Genomic DNA, 20,919 nt, shown 5'->3' with positions numbered 1-20,919 from the left:
TTCATTTAACAACCCTTTGAAATTACAACAACACTGAAAAAGTCACAGTCCTAGCACTTACAACCGTTTTCATAGTTTCCTCATGGTCACGTGATCCAAATTTGGGTGGTTGGCAACCAGCCTATATTTATGACAATTGCAGGGTCCTAGAATCAAGTGATCCATCATTTGTGACCTTCCCAGCTGGCTTCCACCAAGGTCAATGAGTGAACGTAGATTTGCTTAACGACTGCATGATTTGCTTAAGAACTGCAGCAATTTGCTTAAAAGCTGTTGTCACTTACCATCTTGCTTAGCAATGGAAATTCTAGTCCTAGTTGTGGTCATAAATGAAGGACTACCTGTATAGGGATGCTTTGTGAATGGCCATAATCGTGATGTGTGAGTTCCCATAAGATGCCCATCAAATTCCCAATGAGCCCAATGGTCCAAACAGTTTGAGAACCATTTCTTCTAAAGTCTGAAAAACCAGTCTTATAAAAAACTTGAATACATTTAGCCTGAAAAGAGAAACTAGAAAGTAGTTAGGGCAACCATCTGCCATGCAGAAGAGGGAGCAGATTTGTTCTATATTCTCCAAAAGACACGGTTTGAATCAAGAGACTGATACAGCAAAGCAGACTTCCACAACCTACTACTCTCCCAACAGGTGGAGAATTAAAGTTTTAGCATTGCAATCCTAGACTTTCTAGCTAGGAACTTCTGCAGAGTGTTGTATTACAAAAGGAGTTAGAAGAAACTTCCTAATCACAGTATTTTTCTTTCATCTGAAGTATTTAAAACATAGCTTGGCTTCACTTCACCAAGTGGTCTTCAAGTTACCCTCTAAGTTAAAATTAAAATCCATTAAAATTTATGGATTGGATGAGCACAGACATTATATTTAAGCACATTTATCTGCTGAAGAAGAGACACCATCATAAAAAAAATCCAAAGGAGCTTTCGTTTTCAAATTCTATGCCTGGAAAAGAAAAAAATAATACAGATTCTGCAAATCCACAGTGCAACTTGGCACAGTGATTACTGGCTGACTCCACACAATATTATCATGACATCTCTCTCAGTCCCACTCCTGATCGCAAGAGCAGTTTCCCTAAAATAGATATGTTTTACGATGAAGAATGTAGAATTAATGAACAATCCACTGAGAATTGCTCAGACCCCTCTGGAATTTAGTGGCATAGAAAGATCATACATACAATATAAGCGTCTTGTGCTCCTGCCGTATTGCAACATTCCCTTATTCGGGACCTTCCAGATGTTTGGACCTCCAAATTCTAACATCCCTGATCTGAATTCCAATTGGGGAAGGCTACCTTATTCAAAGGAAGTACAGCTGGGCCAGCTGCAACTGCAACAAGATACAGTGACATCGAAACAACCACAAATGCATAAGATCATTGCAGAAATGATCTGTGCATATTTGCATAACGATGTCTAACACAAATACGTAACTTGCTTCATTTATGCCATGACATTATGGTGCACGTGTTGTTATTTTTCTCTGTTAACCCTTTCAGATGCCTGCAACTGATGCTTGTGCAGAATTTTTCCATCAGTTCTGCTAGGTATTAATAAGTAATGTTGATAGTGAGTACTCTTTGGGTTTCTTTGGCTCAAAAACTGAAATGCCTTAGGTAAGGCCCTAGAAGAAAGGATCTCATGAATGGCTTTTAGAATGTGAAAGAGAAAAGAGCTGGGTGCCACAATTTTTGTGCTATCAGCAAAAATCCTTTTAGTACATTTAGACAAGTTGTGATCAGCACAGAGGGTCTATGTTGCATTACAAGTGTAAGTACACAAAATCAGCACACCTGTCACAGGGAAAAGCCTCCATCTGGAATAAGAGAAAATGTCATCATTCCAGATGAGCTAGCAAAAATGTACTGCCAGCTCAGCAGGAGCACAACCATTGTTGCATTTTTTTAAACACAGCTATTCAACCCCTTTGAAGAGCCCTGACTAAACCCAAAAGGGCTTCATACATACAATACACTTAAGCTGATGGCTGAATTCACCCATTTTTTGGTAAGATGCATTGTACCATGAACTCATCCAGAGTTGAATTCACAAAAGTCTCCAAGCCAGTGTTTCTCAATCTTGGCAACATGAAGTCCACCCATCTTCAAGTTGTCAAGGTTGAGAAAGATTGCTCTAAGTCTAAGCTATAAAATATTAACCAGATTTAATATGAATTAAAGAACACATGCTGTGTGAATGGGTTTGTTATCAGAACCGAGCCAGTTTCATCATGCCAATTTTAATTCTCATGGCTTCCTGGGAACGGCATTTTGGGAAAGGTGTTAGTCAAGATGTCTGATCTAGCCTCCTGTCTCCTATTCCTTACAATAATAGGTTATTCACTCTGAATCCTTATTAATCAAGGTTCAGAAAAAAGGTCCCCTATTCCCAAATATGAGTGAAATCAGAATTGTGGTTCTCTCTCCCTCCCCCTCCCCCCTCCCCTCCTCCCTATCTATCTATCTATCTATCTATCTATCTATCTATCTATCTATCTATCTATCTGACTATGAACAGCAAAGGGAAGAATCGTGAAGCCTATTTTAGAAAGTCACTTCTAACTAATATAAGCGACTCATCATCCAGCAACTAAAATTATCAACACTGAACAGTATCATGCAAAGCTCCACTTGTAACATACACACACACACACACACACACACTATCCCAAGTGCTTTTGTCAGCACTAGTCACCAAATTAGCTCTTATGAAATGAAACCACAGCTGGGAAAATATAAACATAACCTGAAAGCCACAGGGATAATGTTACCAAAATCCTTTATAGTACAAAAGAATTCTGCATTGTTAAAAATGCAAACAATGGGGAGAAGTTAAAAATACATTATGGAATGCTATGGCAAACCAATCCTTCATGTTTTGCTACCTTTCTAGCCTCCCTCATTATCTTAGGTTACAGTATACTTGTTAGTCACAGCCAACAGTCCTGCTCTTTGTGTGATCGTGCCACGTTCTAGTGTAGATTTAAGCAGAGAAGCAATCCCAAACACAATGAAACTTGATTGGTGCATTTTTCAATTAATTATGGCTGTCACGGTAACTAAAACCAAGAAAATAAGCAAATATAAAGTAGCAGCCTTCCATTCTAATAGGTAGACTGCAACATCCATCATTCCCACTGAGCTCTGCCGATGTCTGAAATGAGTGAGGACAATGGGCCTTGAAGGTCACCACATCTGGAGCAGAAGATACCATGCTGTGAAAAGCTACGTAAGTTAAATGAATAGACCTGACCTGGATTCAGTTCCAAATTCAGCCACATACTGTAGGTTCACTGGGTGGCCTTGTCTCTTACCTGTCAGTCTAATCTAGTGTACGCAACTACTGTGAGGCCTAAGTGTGTAGGAATTTCTATTTATCGCGGCTAGAAATGTAACAGAAAAGTAGTCACTTCTAAGCTGTTTTTCTTTTCTTTTTTTCTGTCCCTCTCCCTTGCTTTCTCAATGCTTCTATTGGATCCATTCTTTGTGTCACCTTGGGCTGGACTGCATTGGACAGAACGAACCCCAGGTTGATCCATCTGGCCCAGCTCTACTGCAGCATCTTTGCTGCCCACCAATTTAAGTTCAAAATCCAATTGATATGTATCTGGGTTGGATTTATTCTGATGTAAAGCCAGATGACAGCTATGGCAAATATAGGTAAGCCTTATGTGCGTGTTGCAGGGAAGTATAAAGACTTCTTAGAATTGTGCTTGATTCCTGATGTCTGATATGGACATATCTATACAGTGTTTTTGACAGCAGTAGGCAAGTGGCTTGTCATTGCCTTCTTCTAGATGTGTTATTGATGTGTTCAATCTAGCCTTCAGCCTGGTATTTATATTAGGCACCCATTCAAGTGTTAACCAGATCTGCAACATGGAAAAGTCACATTTAAGGATCACAAAATCCTGACATGTACCAAGTTCTCCTCAAATTTTCTGTGTTGGTTGCTTATTTGACCCTGGAGAAACACAGGTCAATGTCAAGCATCCAGCAAGCTGTAATACATAGTTACAGTTTACAAGGGTGACTCATAGTGTTGCAGTCAGCTAGCATATTAGCAGAAATATCCATCTATCTTGGCTCAGTCCTCCTTGTCTTTTATTTTCACTATTCCACTCCTCCTTTTTCCATGCATAGCTATGTTTGCACAGCACCATAGCCAACCACATTTTAATGTGATAGGTAAACATCCCACATGGGATTAGTTTATGGTTCAATGCAGCATACAGCCTAAAAATTGGGGTCACTAAGAAAACCATGCTTAACACCTATCATAGGAAGGCAGCCATAATGTTTTTTTCAAATCTAAGCCTTTTGGCAAAAACATCATATTTAATTAAGTTTGCGGTGTATAGCATGGAATAAGTACTTGATGAATATTTATTACCAACTAATAAATAATCACAGGAATTTGCTTAGGAAGTTGCCAGGACTCAACACTGACCTGAAGGCACAAAAAAATTATATAAACTAATTATAAAGTTGATGGGCAACTTTACCAGTAGGTAAAATATCTACATTCTGAGACTATAGGAATTTAATTTAACCAAAATATATTTATTTTCATCTCTTATTGCACTCCATCCCAACTAAACTTCCCTTTCCCATTTATCATACATCTTCCTATCCTTTGCAATGGTTATCACAGTGTGTGTGTTCAATAAAACCCACAACAAAAAAGTCCTAAACACAGATTTATCCAAGATAGAGAACCAATATCACACAGGCTCTGAAAAGAATGCAGGCAACAGAGGGGTGGGAGAGAAGAAGGGTGGGAAAAAGATAAGCTAATTTCAAGAACTCATAAAAAAGGGGTAAAGATAGCAAAACAATGTTTTCTTTAAAAAATGCAACTGACCTGACAGTTCTTGAATTTTCCCCATCAGACCTGCAAAAAAAGGAGACAAAGAAAGTCAGAGTAAAGCGAAGGGTCGGATTCAGTGAATGATGGTAGTGGCTTGGACAAACAATGTTTTAGCATTAGGGGTGATCTTGGCTAGATTTGTAAATGACAATTAAGATATGAATAAAAGCAAAGAAAACAAAAACAGGTGTACTGGTACTGGCTTGGTTTTAAGTTGAACCAGCTGTTTAATAATATTTTGTTGGGAACATCTGAGAGCTATTTTGTTGGGAACAGCTGATAAAATATTTTTGTCTTGTAGCACATCAAAAATGATTCAAAAGAGAAGACTCATATTCTCCCATCCCAAAACAAAAATCTCTTTTGTCAGGGGGGAAGTTGCACTTCCTGCTTTGCTCACAAATTGCAATGTAATTCCCTTGGTGACCTGGAAACACTAAAAAAGCAAAATAAAAGCAAAACATTCTCGGCTGAAAAATCTTTTGAAGGAAACATCATACCTTTCCCTACCAAAAATAAAAGACATAAGGAATAACTTTTTTTTTTTTTAGCTAACTCAGAAAGCTCAAAATGCCCAAAGAGCTGCTGATACAGTTCTTCAGAGGAATTATTGAGTCTATCATCTGCACCTCTATAACTGTCTGGTTTGGTTCTGCAACTCAGCAGGACAGACACAGATTTCAGAGGGTAATTAGGACTGCAGAAAAAACAACTGCTACCAACCTGCCTTCAATCAAGTACCTGTATACTGCACGAGTCAAAAAGAGGGCTGTGAAAATATTTACAGACCCCTCACATCCCGGACATAAACTGTTTCAACTCCTTCCCTCAAAACAATGCTATAGAGCAGGGGTCCCAACCGCCGGTCCGCGGACCGGTACCGGGCCGCGGAACAACCCTTACCGGGTCGCTGGTTGCTGGGCGCCGCCATCTTTTTGGTAAAAAGCGCTTCTGGTGAGCTTTTCCGGGTAGAAAGCTCACTGAAGCGCTGTTTCACATCATAAAGATGAGGCGGCGCTAGCGCTCGGTGAGCTTTTCCGGTAGAAAGCCATTTCTACCCGAAAAGCTCACCAGAAGCGCTAGCGCCGCCATTTTATGACGAACAGCGCCCGTGACGCCACCGGAAGCGCCTTTTCGTCATAAAAGATGGCGGCGCCCAGTTGACGCTGCACTGGTCGCGCCCAGCTGATGTCGGAACCGGGCCGGCGTCGAAAGGTTGGGGATCCCTGCTATAGAGCACTGCACACCAGAACAACTAGACACAAGGACAGTTTTTCCCCACCATCACTCTGCTAAACAAATAATTCCCTCAACACTGTTCAACTATTTACGAAGTCTGCGCTAATATTACTATTAATCTTCTCATCACTCCTTATCACCCATCCCAGGGGTGGGATTCTACCAGTTCACACCTATTCGCTACAACCGGTTGTTAACATTCTAAGCAGTTCGGAGAACTGGTTGTTAGAAGAAATTACTGGCCTAATCCTGTAAGGAAGGCAGGAAGGAAACATTCTGGTGTTGCTTACAGAAACTGCCTCTGCGTTAACCCTTATTACATTCTTGGCAGGACTAGACTTCCTGTCTCAGGAACTTCTCTGGAGTTTTTTCCTCCTCCTTTGCTGGTACTTTGCTTGTGTGGAGTGACCATTTAAAGTTACAATGGCACTGAAAAAAGTTACTTATGACCATTTTTCACACTTACGACTGTTGCAGCATCCCCACAGTCACGAGAGGCCATGTGAGGAGATGCGTGCCTCGATGTGAGTAGTGTTGAGTTGGCCATGCCCAGACAGTCACATGACCACCAAGCTATGTCCACCCAGTCACATGACCACCAAGCCACACCCATCAACTAAGCCACGCCCACAGAACCGGTTGTTAAAAAATTTGAATCCCACCCCTAACCCAACCCCTGCCACTTGTGACTGTATGACTGTAACTTTGTCGCTTGTATCCTTATGATTTATATGGTCTGTTTCCTAGTATGATTTGATTGCTTATTGTACCCTATGACTATTATTGTTGTACCTTATGATTCTAGACTCTTGACGAATGTATCTTTTCTTTCATGTATACTGAGAGCAGTTGCACCAAGACAAATTCCTTGTGTGTCCAATCACACTTGGCCAATAAAAAAAAAAAAGAATTCTAATTCAAAATGTTGTTTCAAAAATAAACTTATAAATGTTTAGCAGACCCTTATTTTATGTCGATGGAGATTCTCAGTCATGGTTGTCCCAAAAGTGCTTTTTCCAAAAGGCAACAGGACTTTGTATTTTCCTTGAAGACGTTTCACTTCTCATCCAAAAAGCTTCTTCAGTTCTGTTTTCACTTCTTGGATGAGAAGCGAAATGTCTTCAAGGAAAATACAAAGTCCTATTGCCTTTTGAAAAAGCACACTCTTATTTTATGTGATTGGGGATAGACAGCCAGTGTTCTTGTGACAAAAGTTGATTTTTTCAGGAGGCAGAAAACTCTAGTGGGTGAAGTGATTGAAACAACTGTAAACAAGACTACTGAATTTTTTTTTGTTTTTCCTGATGTTGGGTATTTGTTTATATATTTATTATTTTATTTATGTATTTATGTTAACCCTATTTTGATACTTAACACTAGCTTTTATCAGAATCCTATCTCAAAAGGATAGAAAATCAAGCCAACAATCAGAAACTGGAGCTGAAAGGAGGCTGAGGATTGCAAAAATTGGGACTCTTGGACATGTGCAACCCATCCTTGTGGTTCTATGTATGTAAACACTGGACTGCAAAACCAGCTATTTTGTAAGCACATATGCTCCAGTTATGAATAAAAAATGCTTAATCCCAATAAAATTCAATTGCCAAGAATTTCAAGGCCACTCCCCCTCATCTCACAGCCTTCTGTCAGGCATCACTCAATTGGGACTAGCTAGCTTGATTACTTCTTGTTCTTAAACCAATTTCTTGTAACTGCCTATATCGGATGTGTTTTAATGAGGGAAGCGAGAGAAATTATTGCCACGTGGATTTTTGCTATGGATCTAGGAGGTGGGAAAATCAGCACCCAGAAAAATAAAATAAAATGACACCCTTGCACATGATTCCAGTAAATAGCAAGTCTGAAATTAAAAGCTGGAAAAGGCTTCCCAGAAATCAGCCAATTCCCCCCCAACATTTTTGAATAAAACCTTTTTAATACTAACATGTTTCACCTATTAAACAAAAGAAGACTCCTATTTTTAAAGTTTGGGTTTTAATACATTTAAAATAAGCCATGAAAGTGCACCATACATCCCTGATATCTTTGCATTAAAAACACTGAAAGAAGGGAATAGGCTTACTTATTATTCCTGCTGAACAAAAGGGTTACTTACATACTTTTTCCTGGCATTCAAAGAAAGCCTAGCAGAGTAACTCTCACTTCGAAAAGAAAGAATATGGATAAGAACTGGAAGGCCTAATGTGTACATTATCATTAGTGCGGTGGCTGGTGAAGAGCCTCTGATCTCCACAACACACAAAGGTCTAGAGTACCTCCAAATTACATTTTTTTAAAAATATATATTTCGCTTGCCAATCTCTCACTTGTGCACAAACTTGGCTTTGGACAATAGTGTGGGAAGTTATGATGAGATGAATAAGGTAACATTACACAATCGTGACTAAGAACAGAACATAAAGAAGGTGCTCCATGTGCGTCCCATGTGCGTCCCTCCCGAAGCTGCGCGCTCGGTGGAAGAGGACGACCATCCCAGATAGAAAGAGTGTATGGTTCTTCGGTCAAGAGTATACGATAGCTGCGCTCCCCTGCTAAACCCTCCAAACAAGCTCAAAATGCATTAGTATAGGGGTGTCAAACCCACGTCGTCACAATAGTATCACATGACGTATTGGGACTTTTCCCCCCTTCGCTAAACCAGGCGTGGGTTTGGCCAGCATGTGATGCATCTGGCCTGTAGGCCAGGAGTTTGACAGACCTAGTAAATAAATTTTACTAATGCATTTCTGCAGTGGCAGTCACTGCCTTCAAAATGGCGGGTGCAACTGGGTGAATAATGCCCTTGCCTTTTAATGTGTATACAATGCATGCAACTTACAACTGAAAAGGGGGAAGGGCTTTGATTGGCCAGTCATGCCCACCATTTTGAAGCCAGTGACTATCACTGAAGATGTCTCTTCTCCTTCCCTCCCCACAGACATTTGCAATAGCACAAATCTAATATTATGTCCTGTAGAAGGCCATTACTATGATACATAATCAGCAGCCGAAAAGAAGTTTCAGAAACACAGCAAACTAATTTGGGACACCTCCCTCTTTTTTCCCTCTAAGCAGGAAGGAAACTAGGACTGAGTAAGAGGTTTTTTTCTACTTCATTGTGCTTGGAGACTGTATTCTTCCTTCCCCACTAAATTAGAATTACTAAATTTGGGTTGCTCCAAATCTAAAAGAACATCTAGATGGCAGCAAAGAGATGCAAATGAAACAATCTTTGCTGCTACCTAGTGGACATTTCTGGTAACTGTATCTTAACCTAAATTCATCCAAACCAACACCAGTCATTTTTGCTCAAACTCAGTGAAGTTACTAGTTTTTCAGACTCTGCACACAAATAAAAACAACAGCTCACAGGAGCAAGCCTAGCTGTAGGTCAAGTTATTGAAATTTAATAGCTGGTCAGCTGTTGTAAGGTTGATGCAATGAGGATGAATCAGCATGATTATTGCCACTTTAAGACTGAGGATGGGTCCCACAGGGTTTTATCACTTTAAGAAGCTGTCTATATATATGAGGCCATGAGAGGGTGTACCTCTCTCTCCTTGTGTTCTGTCTCCATTGGGGTTCTCCGTGCAGAGTAAAGAAGATTGACTGATTGCCAGGTATTTGTCTACCACGTCTATGTATGTATATAGCAGCCTTGTATATAAACCATTGTAAAAAGACGAAGCCTCTGTGTGTGCTTTGTTTTGCTCCTGGATTGTCTCACAATAGTAGTCATGCTGCAAACACTCTTGACACTGTGAGATAAGAACAACATATGGGGACTCCCCCAGAAATTATCTTAGGGGCTATTTCTATGCAAATGGAAACTTTGAAAACAATGAATCTTCTTGAACAAACTATGCTTATATAATCTTTATGCGCTTCATTTGATATCTCGTTATTTGTAAGCTCATCACCTACCTAAGCAATTGCTGAGGGGTGGAGGAGGGAAAATAAGCCTTGCATTATAATTCTACCAGCATTAAGTCAAGCCAAGAGAACAGAGCATGCAACTGGGGCAATGCTTTGCTATCAAGCTCACCCTTACTGAAGGATCAACTACACATAAGGAAAACAAAGCAAACTACACAATTGTTTTCAACAATGGAGCAACTGATCCTGATGACAGGACATAAGTCAATGAGGTTACACTACATATGTAGATTTATATTAAGCAGGAACAAAACCTTCTTAACTAGCCAGTGCTGTTCAGCAATGGATCAAAAGTTTCACTTCTCCACCCCGCTCCCACAAATCCTGGAGCCAAAAGTCTATTGGGAAGAGCTTCCTAGAAAGAGAAAATGACGGCTAAAATAATTAAAGCATGTAGTCTAGATATGTCCTTTAGGAGCTCAAGATTTAATTTCCTGTAGCTTGGAAATTCTCTCAGAGGGGCTTAGTAAGAAATATGTAGTAGAATAGTTCTATATGTACTATGGAAAAAAATAGCTGATTTGAGAAAACTATCAGGATAAGGGCATTCTAAACAGGGAAGGTTCTGGTTCTGATCTTTTATCACAGCAGACAAGGAAAAACTGTATTGTTATAGCAGAATCATGAATGAAGGAAAAACAGCTGGCTTCACACATCATACAAAGCCAATATAGGGATACAACATTGTGTGAACCAAAATGCAATTAAGCAAACCACAGTTTGCAGCCAACCTCACTGGCATTTAAGGCTGCTCTAGGGCCCCAAAATGGAGGCTAAGAGTTGCGTGTGAGATTAAGCCCAATATCTTTAAAAGTATGAAGAGTCTATTAGTTGTTTTCTACATATATGTGGATCAAGAATAGATTTCCATGTGAAGGAACTGAACGTTTAAACCGAACAGAGCCTCAACACTGCCATTTAGAATTAAGTTAGTCTTAGGACTTAATCTGTTCATTCTTTGGGTGAAGACCTACATATCCAGAGCTTATCCAAGTTCTTAAAATATCAGAGGATGTTTACATTTAGTTGCTGTCTAATTTTAAAAAAATCATACCAAACCTCTCAAAAACGAGATTCAATTTAGCCAGGAGCAAAACCAAGCTGTGGCTCAGAAAAAGTTTATTTTGAAAGCTTTTTTAGTGCCAGGGCTGTGAGAATGAGGTTTAACATCCAACAGAGAAATCTCTCTGCATAAATCTGCCTTTATATGGCTAGGATTCTGGAAAACATCTTTTAGAGCATTAGGGGTTTTTGAGGGAAGCGTGATAGTCACCTAGACCCATTTTAGAAAGTGAGTAATATATTCAACACGTCTTCAGCTAAGCATATATTCCTAAGAAATTTGGGCTCTCTCCATCTTAGCTATCTCAAAAGGCACTATTCCCTAAAAAACAGGAAACCAAATACCATCCTCCACTGAGACTTATCAAAGACATTTAGAGGGAAGAAAATTATCCAGAGGGGAGGGAGGATTTGGGTTCTCCCGTCTGCAACTTGAGGCTATGGATTTACAAAAGCTGCCTCCACTCTCTTGGGAACGCAGCTCGACAATGTGTGTCTTACACAGCCAGCACAACTGAGCAGGTGAAAAATCATTTCCCCCCCAGCCTAAGATGATTACTTTTCCATGGTGCAAGCACATAGAAACAAAAGAGCTGGCGAGCACCAATCAGCCTCTGAGTTTCTCGCTGAAAACCCAAACTAGGAAAAACACAAGTCATCTATCTCCACCTGGTAGCTTAGGGGCGGTGGGGGGGCCACTATCAGGCCACAGTCCAAAAAGAAGACAGCGGAAGTTGATGCATGAGTTATTTTTGTCCCGCTGCAGGCTTTAGCTGTAGATTAGCTTATAGAGCCCAAAACAAACACAAATAAAATGACGTATCTGTCTTTGATTGCATTTCTCTCCTGTTTTCCTTTCAGTCAAGGCTGGTTCTGATCTTTGCCCCATAGAAGCTCCACTGCCAAACAGCAAGAACCAGCCCTGCTTATCAGACCTTTCCCGCCCTTCAAGGTAGGAAAAAGTTTAGCTTTATTGGAATCTGATAGGATGTTTTTGACAGATTTCAATTCATCTCATGCTACGTTGCAATTTCACCGGGATTAAACCAGCTCACTCCAACTTGGTCCCTTCAACACATCACACTGCAACCTCCATCATTCCAAACCAACAGAGGTCAACAACCATCACAAATGGAACACACCAGGTGGGGTGCTTTTAGATTGCGTGAATAAAAAAAAAACCCAGAATAAATATGGAATCCTAAAGGCAATTCTGAATTTTACTATGTCGAGGAATCCCGGTGAGGGTGGGGTGGGGGTGGCTCATCCCTCATTATTTTTTGCTCTCTGCGCATGGAACTGACATGTCAGAAGAAGATTTTAGTTCAAAAGATCAATGTTGCAATCCCACTTGGGAATACCCAGATGGCAGTTCAGTAACAGGGTTCTTGACGGGACCTGAGCCATTCTAGTCTGGGATCAAAAATTCAGTTAAGGGAAGCAAGCTTTTACTTTTTCTGTCCTCCACACCTAGGTTTCATTTATAGAAGCAGCCCCTGGGTGATCATGCCAAGTCCCTGGCCCCAAACATACTGATTGCAGGAAAGCAGCAGGCTGATTTCCTGATAACAGGTGCTGCTGTGGCAGCAGGAAGCAGTTCTCATTGAACCCCAACTAACTGGCACACTCACTATCCTGGAGCATGCTAGCAGCACCATCTGCTGCCAGCTTTCTGCCTCTGAATAAGAACCTGGCAACCTGTCCACTGACGTGAACTCAACTGCCCGCTTCCTGACTTGGTTCATGCCCAACCGGCCTTGCAGTTTGCCCACAGCTTTAGGGCCCGATGCCTAAGGAATCGTAAGGAAGGCACACTTTCTGGGAGGCTGTAGCACTGCTGCAAAGGATACATGAGGTTCTGGTCTGTACATCCATCCCCAAGGGCCATGTTGACTTCCGCTCCGCAGGCCAATTTTTCAGCCAGACACTGATCTCTGCTAGGAAATTGTTCAGGGAGAAAATTGGCAAAACAAACCAGGGAGGAGGAGAAAATAAGACAACGTGGATCAAGGATAAACCTTCCTAATCAACTTACCTGTGCCCACTTCAGATAAAACATCGCTACTGCCTCCCCTCTGTGTGTGTTTCTCTCTGTGTGTGTGAGCGCGTGTGTAAGTGAAGGCTGATTCAATTGAGCTCTTCAGTCTGACCTTAGCTGATGACATTTGAAACAGCCCCAGGAAGCAAAGATCAGCATTCAGATGTGAATAAACTGGGGTTTCCTGGCAACCTTCCAAACTAAGTCTTCCAAACTAAGTGGGAGTGACTTCTTTAATTTTTTTTTTAAAGAAACTCAGAAAACAATTGAACAGAGCCCACCAGTTGGTGAGCCAGCTGCCTGATCTGAGGCAATGTTTATTTAAAAAAAAATCACACACTCCCTTAAAAATTACAACTTTAGCTGCCGCTCCTAATGCTGTCGGTCCCAGATCTAAAGCTGCCCGAGTTAGCCTAGATCTCATTTCAAGTCATTTGTCTTAACTAATTGGTCTTTTCTTTGATGTAAACCTGGATCATAGCCAGCAATTCCTAAAGGATAAATTCCCTTAGGCTTATTTATCTTAATCCACCTTGTCTCTTTCCTCTAAAATTTAGGCTAAATCAAGGTTAGTTTAATACACAGGCCAGGAAAGGCGCATCTTAATATTTTTCTCATGGAATACTTGAAGCCGAGAAGGGGGCAGTCAGGGCCAAAGTTATGTGGCCATAGAAGTTAGAGGAGCATTGTAGTTCCTACTTTCTGTTGCAACTCCGTACTCACTCCTAAAGCAGGGTGGTATGAGACCCTAAGTAGGGACCCCAGCACTGTGCCAAACACTCTGATTTTTTTTTTAACGTGACAGAAAAGGGAAGAAATAGCTACAGAGAAAGGTAATCACATCAACCGTATTTAATTAATGACCTTTCATTTATTTAATTAAATTTCCATTACATTGCATCAAAATCTAGTTTTTCTCTTGGCTCCCTTTTCTGAGATACAGGCCAAGTGTGACCTTTGATGTGGACAAAATTGTGCAGCCAAATGATTTCACTCACTTCTCTCAAGGTTTTAAATACCAAACTACTCAGTTTAGGTAAGTGACAGAGGCAGGCATGGGGGAGGGAGGGAGGGGATAAAAAGTTGGCACCCCCTCTGCCTTTTTATATGCAGCACGTGAGCAACACATCACAAAATGGGAGGGGCTTCAGTCACTTTCTGTAAAGGAACACAGAAATTTTGGACACGTGGAAGGAATGAACAAGCCACTGAGAAAAGATAACTTGGAAAAGAGGAAAAATGTGAGAAACAAATGCAAAATTATCCCACCTTGATTTTGTTTGGTGTAAGATGAGACAGTGATCTGCTCCTGTACCTCAGTGCAATAAAGAGCATTGCTGGAGTAGCTGCCATGCCTGTTTCTTGACCAGGGGGATCTATAAAAGGGCCGATGTGCCTGCTATCTTGACTACTTTTATTCTTCCTAGGTGGATGTCCCTCGTAAGTGAAATCAAGCGAAAGTACATGGTACCAGCATGACCTTTAGCATAGGCAGCAAATTGTGATGGGCCAAATTGATAACCGAGAGAAAGAGCTCCTTCCCCAACTCAAAATCTGTAATGTAAATCAGGGGTCCCCAACCAGTCCCAGTCCGCGGAACAACGGTACTGGTACATGGTACCAGCATGACCTTTAGCATAGGCAGCAAATTGTGATGGGCCAAATTGATAACCGAGAAAGAGCTCCTTCCCCAACTCAAAATCTGTAATGTAAATAATGGCTAAACTCTGCTTAAATTCAGCAGGAACTTTTGCTTTCATCCATTCTTTTAATCTTCAGAAATCTACAGGCTTTTTATAAAGGCATAGGACAAGATGTGCCAGGTATGTCAACAGTTAAACCAATCCAAGTCATGGCCCTTGTTTTTTTAAAGGCTTCCTCGGTTATCTCTGTACACGCTTGTGCAGGCAACAAGAGACCTGTGCTTTCCTTTAGCTGTTGCATGCAGAGGGAATGAAGGGATGCCACATACAATGTTACCGCAGATAATCTCTGCTAAATGCAAGGGTGTGAGCTTATGTAGGTAGCCTAAGTCCTTGTGTCAATTCTTCTCCAGAGCACGCCCTGCCTTGCCAGGAGCTCTGCCAAGCATATTACAGCTCTCTCCTGATGCAGCTCAGTGCCCCCTTGCTGCAAATCAAACCTTGTTGTCCCTGCCGTGGCTAGCCAGCCGTCTGCAACGGAGATGCTCCCTAATTGAAAACGACAGGCAGGCTAATTCAAGAAGCAGCCCTATACAGCAGCAGGAGAGGAATGGGGCTGGTGGAGGGGGGGGGCGGTTGTTGGAAAAACAAAATAGCAACAAGGCTCAAGACTGATGGCCTGGGCAAGAAAAACAGAGCACTGTTTGGATTATTGCTTTCTATGGAAGGAGTGCTAGATTCTGCCATCAACACAAAATTGCAAAACCAAACAAATCACTTTGTGGCTAAGCAGGATGCATGAACCAATAAAGTTTCCCCGCTACTGGAAAGTTTATAAATAATTATGTAGCCACACCTTTGTGAACAAAGCTAAGATGACAGGAGCAAATAATAATAACAGGCAAATAAAGCTTGAATTCATGTATTGCGTTATGACAAAACTAACCCACTGTATCTGGGAGACTGGTGAACTCATGCATGGGGGCTGGTAAATAAGAGTGTATGGCTTACAATGTTGCACGAACCCGATCAACTGTGGTTTATTCCTTAAAGCAGTATTGAACAAACCATAGTTTTTCATATTTCTCAAGGCCACATCTGATTATCGAAGAATTCTGAGTATTATGGCAGCCATGCTCTAAATTGCCATATCCACCTCAGGGAAAATAGACTGGAAAAAATAAGATTGCAACCAAGAGGGAGTTCATTTATTAATTAACATCTAATAATTATGAGGTTCTCCCATATGAGTCTGCCTCTGTCAAATGCTCAGTAATCCCTCCTAGTCAAAGCAGTAACCACTCTTCCCGAATTGACAGCCCCTAAGATCCAGAGCTTACAGTATGTATCATTGTGGTCTTTCCTCAAGGGGATTTGCTATCCTGCCTCTCCCATTTTTTATTGTTATAATACATATTACTCAGTTCCAGGTATGAATTCTAGTAATCAAACTACTTGAGAATTTTTTCAACTCTGAGCCGGAAATACTGAACTCGTTCTGGTTTTGCCAGAAAGAGACTGGCTGAAATGCTGTATCACCATTGTCTTTGCTGCCTTTTGTAACAGAATAAAAGAAAAGAGAATTCTGGTTCAGCTCTTTGAAGAAAGATGAGAATAATATGTGTATTATTCCACAAAATAACTTCCACAAAGTAACTCAAGCTTTGTACTCTGACTTGCACAATTTGTTAGATCATGATTTAGCATAATAAAATTGGCTGGTTTTGGATTTCACCATTGAGAGAAACCTATACCGTGTTTTATGAGTTAAGATTTATTGTATGACTGGATTAGTATAGAAGTATTATTGCATGGCTGGGTTTCACAAATACCAGAAAAAACAAGGATAGCTTCACATGCAGTACAACCAGGTCTTCTTAAAATTGCACCCAGGACAGTGTTTGCTCCCAGGACATACATACATGTAGGAACCACCAAAGCAGCAGGTATTATTAACCAGGGTAATATTTGCATAATTTAAATAGCTTCCTTTGGTTTTTTTATTATTATTATTACATACAAGTGTTTTGCTGAATTATTGAAGAGAGGAAATGTTATCTGAAGTAATAAATATTGCAATTTAATTAACAATGTGATTTGCTTCAGGAAGAAATAGGTTTGTGGGGTATTAAACCCGGGTATGGGCTACACCATTCCAAATTGCAAGTGGCAGCTAACATGTTAAATGATTAGATCCTATTTGTTTCTTTTGGAAGCATCTACACAGAAAATTCCTGGGCTGGGAGGGAAGCTGAAATCTTGCCCCTTACAGTTTACCCACAGGAACCGTGTATCTGTCACAGCTTGGTGATCCACACAAGATTTGGACTACCATAGCTGGATCACATGAATTCAGACATAGGCAGCAACAAAGGAGTTAACAAGGTTAACTTTAGACCAACCATCAAGTAAGCAATACCCCAAACTGCCAAAGAGCCATCAGTAAACAGCCCAAATAAAGAATCTCTACGATTGCCCCCACCCACACAGACAGGGAAGGCATCAGAATATAAAACGACAGCAAACCCCACTCCTTACTAGCACGGATGATGTTCCCTAGTTAGTATGGGTAGTGAAAATTGTTTTCTGCAAGAAAACAAGCAAGCTCAGAAAGCACCAAGGACCCCTCATTTCAAACCTGAGCTACAAATATTCTCCTTTATTGGTAATAAGGAGTTTTGATTTTCTATTATCACCTAGCGGTCATCTAGATTTTTGCAGGTTTTGCAGGAATAAACCTGCTTATTCCTGGAATTAATCTATTAGGCAAATTGCAAATTGAAGATACCCTGGACTGGAAAAAGACAATAGAAAATTTCTTTACTGTCATTTCATTGGCAGAGATATGACACATGTGACCGGGCCACTGGTAAGTATTACAGAATGATATGGGATGCCAAGCAGAGGAATTCGTATCTCCTCTTCTTTCTCTTCCCTGTATGCTCAAACAAATCTCAGCCTTACAGAGTCTTAATTGTAAGTTTTACCCAGTAAGTCTATTTACATACCAGGTGTGTTTGAACAACAGGATCCTACCCAGGAATGATCAATCAGAAACATGCCTGTGAGTCTCTAGGAGTAATGCAGCTAGGAAACAGCAACGTGATGCCATGAGTTTGACACTGGTGGTTAAGTAGATCACGTGATCCTTAAGTGAATCTTGGCTTGTCAGGAGCCAGCTGGGAAGGTCACAAATGGCAATCACGTAACCCTGGAACCATCATACATACGTGCCAGTTGTCAAATGCCCAAAATTTGATCACATGACTGTGGAGATGCTGCAACAGTCACAATGTGGGGACTGGTTGTAAGTCACTCTTTCCAATGCCGTTGTAACTTTGAATTATCACTAAACAGGTAATCATAAGTTAAAGACTACCTGTATACAATCTACCTTCTCTTGAGCTCTTGGAGCAGCGAGATACAGTTGATCTATAGCCAGTGCTGGAAAATGAACGTTTGTGATTAATCTAAGTTAATTATTAAAACAGTGAGTCCAAAACAAAATCTATTGCTACCAAAGATGATTTAGCATCTTTGATGAGAGCTATGAACCAAGAAAATGTTTATGCAAACCACTTTTCCACATAAAGTAAAGCTTTCTCGGAAAATTAATATCAAACTATGTTATTGTTTCTTTCAAAAATTAGTAAAATGAATTATGCAATATAATTTGAATAATCAGAGCATGATGTGCTATATCATGAAGAGTGTATAATAGTGGAACTATTTTTATGTAGGGTTGGCAAGAAGTGGGGCAAATCTACACAGAAGGGAGAATTTGCAATTCTTATGTTGTAGACTACACTGAATCTCTAAATTACTTAACAGGATTTTTTTTTTTTTTTTTGCAATATTGCAAGATGCTGTTATATTTTGTTTAATTAAAGGTATGTACACTTACTATACTACAAATATGCATTTCTCAGCTTGGGTACTCTGGAATTCCTGCCATTCAATATTAGGAGCCCAATTTACCCAAAGGTAGGATAACTGCACTCTAGGTACGCTCCAAAATTCCCTTCTATTTATTTATGTCCCAGGCTTCTTGAAAACAAAGAAACAATGAGCCTCTCTTGAATTAAAGCTTTCCCTGTGTCTGGGTTAGAGTCAATGGTGATTCATCACACAGCAATTTTACTCTTTCTTCGCCACTCAGCTTCAATTTCAAATCTGTGCACCCTTCCTTCAATTCTGGGATTAAATCCAAGTTTAGAAAGATAGAGGCCCCAAATTACAGACGAGCCACATCTCATTTGCCAGCTTCAAATAGCTCCTCCCCTTCAAACTGGGGAACATTTTAAACAATACATGCAAGAAAAGATTTGCAGGCGGTTCCTCTTTCTTCTCCTCCCAGAACCAAATCAATCTCTTCTAACCAAGAAACCACAGACCCTAGGGGGGACACTAATCTGTTTTCCTATGTATCGTGGCACCAGCGCTTATGGTTTTCATGACTGGAACTAAATAAAATAAATCACACGCACACAAATCTAATGAACTACCTTCTTTCCTAACAGCACAAGAGGCAACTAAATGCAAAAGAACATTTGCTGGAGAAGATTACCTTTTTCCTCTCTTCCTGCTTTGGTTTCAAGAGACATCATGCAAGGGCCTAATCTCTTTGGAGAAAGCTCTCTAATGCTTACAAAGGTGGAAAGAAGATGACCAGCAGCAACGTGGATGGACTCAATTACAGTAGTGATGGGCTCACTAATGGAAAACCTGAAAGATCAAGGTTAGGGACTGATCATCATAGAGAAAAATCTATGTATGTGGTCTCTAGGAATCAAAAATCATTTGATGGACATAATGGCAATAGCAATAGGGCTTAGACTTACAAGTTGTTCCATAGCGCCTTACAGTTTTACATAATCAATCAAGGGTTCCTTCCACAAAAGGTGAAGCATAATACAAGCACTGCTTGGGATGTGAAATTGTAGTTTCCAAATATAGTTCCAGCTGACAATTTCTATATTCTGTGTAATGCTTTGATACTACCATGTTATTTATTTGGTTTTGTTGTCTTCAGCACCTCATGCAGAAAAATTGCAGCCAAGCGCCACAGATGAAGTACCATTCTGTTTCCTGACTGCTTTTTTTTTTATATAGTGGGAAAGAAAATCCCACCTTGTCCATTGCCTTATCTCTCTTCTGCACTCATTAAAAACTTGTCCATTTGACTTCCCTTCCAATTATCATAGATTATAATGGATGTTGATGGGGCCTCCTAGCATCTGGTAATTCCCATCAGAATTTGTAAAGGACAGAAAGGGGAGGCAAGTGGAGAAATACGTGTCATGATATTATGTCTTTAATACCATGAATTATATACTTGTGTCAAACACTGGGATGCGAGTATTTAAGTATTTTAAATCATATAACCGCATACATTTTTCCTTTTTTTTCTTTCAGAGCTTGCTGCAGCAGACTCTGCTACATTTGAGTAAGCAAAAATATGTATTTTTATTTTAGGGCACATTCGAGTCAGCAGGCTGTAACAGTATTTTAGCAGCAATTAGTGGAAATATATTGGAAAGGGATATAAATTCAGATTTGCATTTCTATCATTCCATTCACAGGGTTTACACTCAAGTTTACATTTATTAAAGTAATCTGATGCTAATCAAATAAATTCTGGCCTATAAAACTATGTGAACATTTCTTACTCAGTGTTCACTCGCAATTGCTTTTTGGTTTAGGACTAATCCATATTCCAATCTAGAGATACTATCTATTTAGTTAACAAGCCAGGAAGGAGCTCACTCTGAAAGAGCTGAGTTGGAGCTGACTGAAGTATCGTACTACTGACTTCAGATCCTATTGAAAGTACCATCAGTTTCTCAGTAAAATGCTGGGTGGGACAATTGCAGTCCATGTTTACTTGTTCAGGAATAAAGCACAATGAATTCAGTGAGACTTATTCTCAGGTAAATATAGACCTGGTGACTGACCTATAAAAGATTCTGTCTCTAGGGATGGTAGAAAGGCAGAGCTGTTTATAAAGGGATGTGTTGCTTTTCAAGATGCTAAATGTGGCTGCTTTCTGGAGAGACAGTTGCAAGAACATCTGCTGAGCAACCTCCCCAAGGGTAGGCAAGACTGTTTTCA

The 20,919-nt window shown here is 40.3% G+C and overlaps 1 protein-coding gene across 1 annotated transcript in view; it reads right to left on the bottom strand.

Moving 5' to 3' along the window:
- The window catches only part of IQSEC2 (IQ motif and Sec7 domain ArfGEF 2), a 160,983-nt gene that overhangs the window by 133,722 nt on the left and 6,342 nt on the right, over window positions 1-20,919 (bottom strand). The window contains 1 exon segment of the mRNA XM_087956905.1: window positions 4,885-4,914. Coding sequence (XP_087813031.1) covers window positions 4,885-4,914 — 30 coding nt within the window.

This window comes from Notechis scutatus, chromosome 2 (genome assembly GCF_049901735.1).
Source record: "Notechis scutatus isolate UNSWTSFEM ecotype Mainland chromosome 2, rNotScu1.2, whole genome shotgun sequence".
NCBI lineage: Eukaryota > Metazoa > Chordata > Lepidosauria > Squamata > Elapidae > Notechis > Notechis scutatus.
Note: the sequence above shows the minus strand (reverse complement) of the source record. Positions and strands in the feature narration are given on the sequence as shown.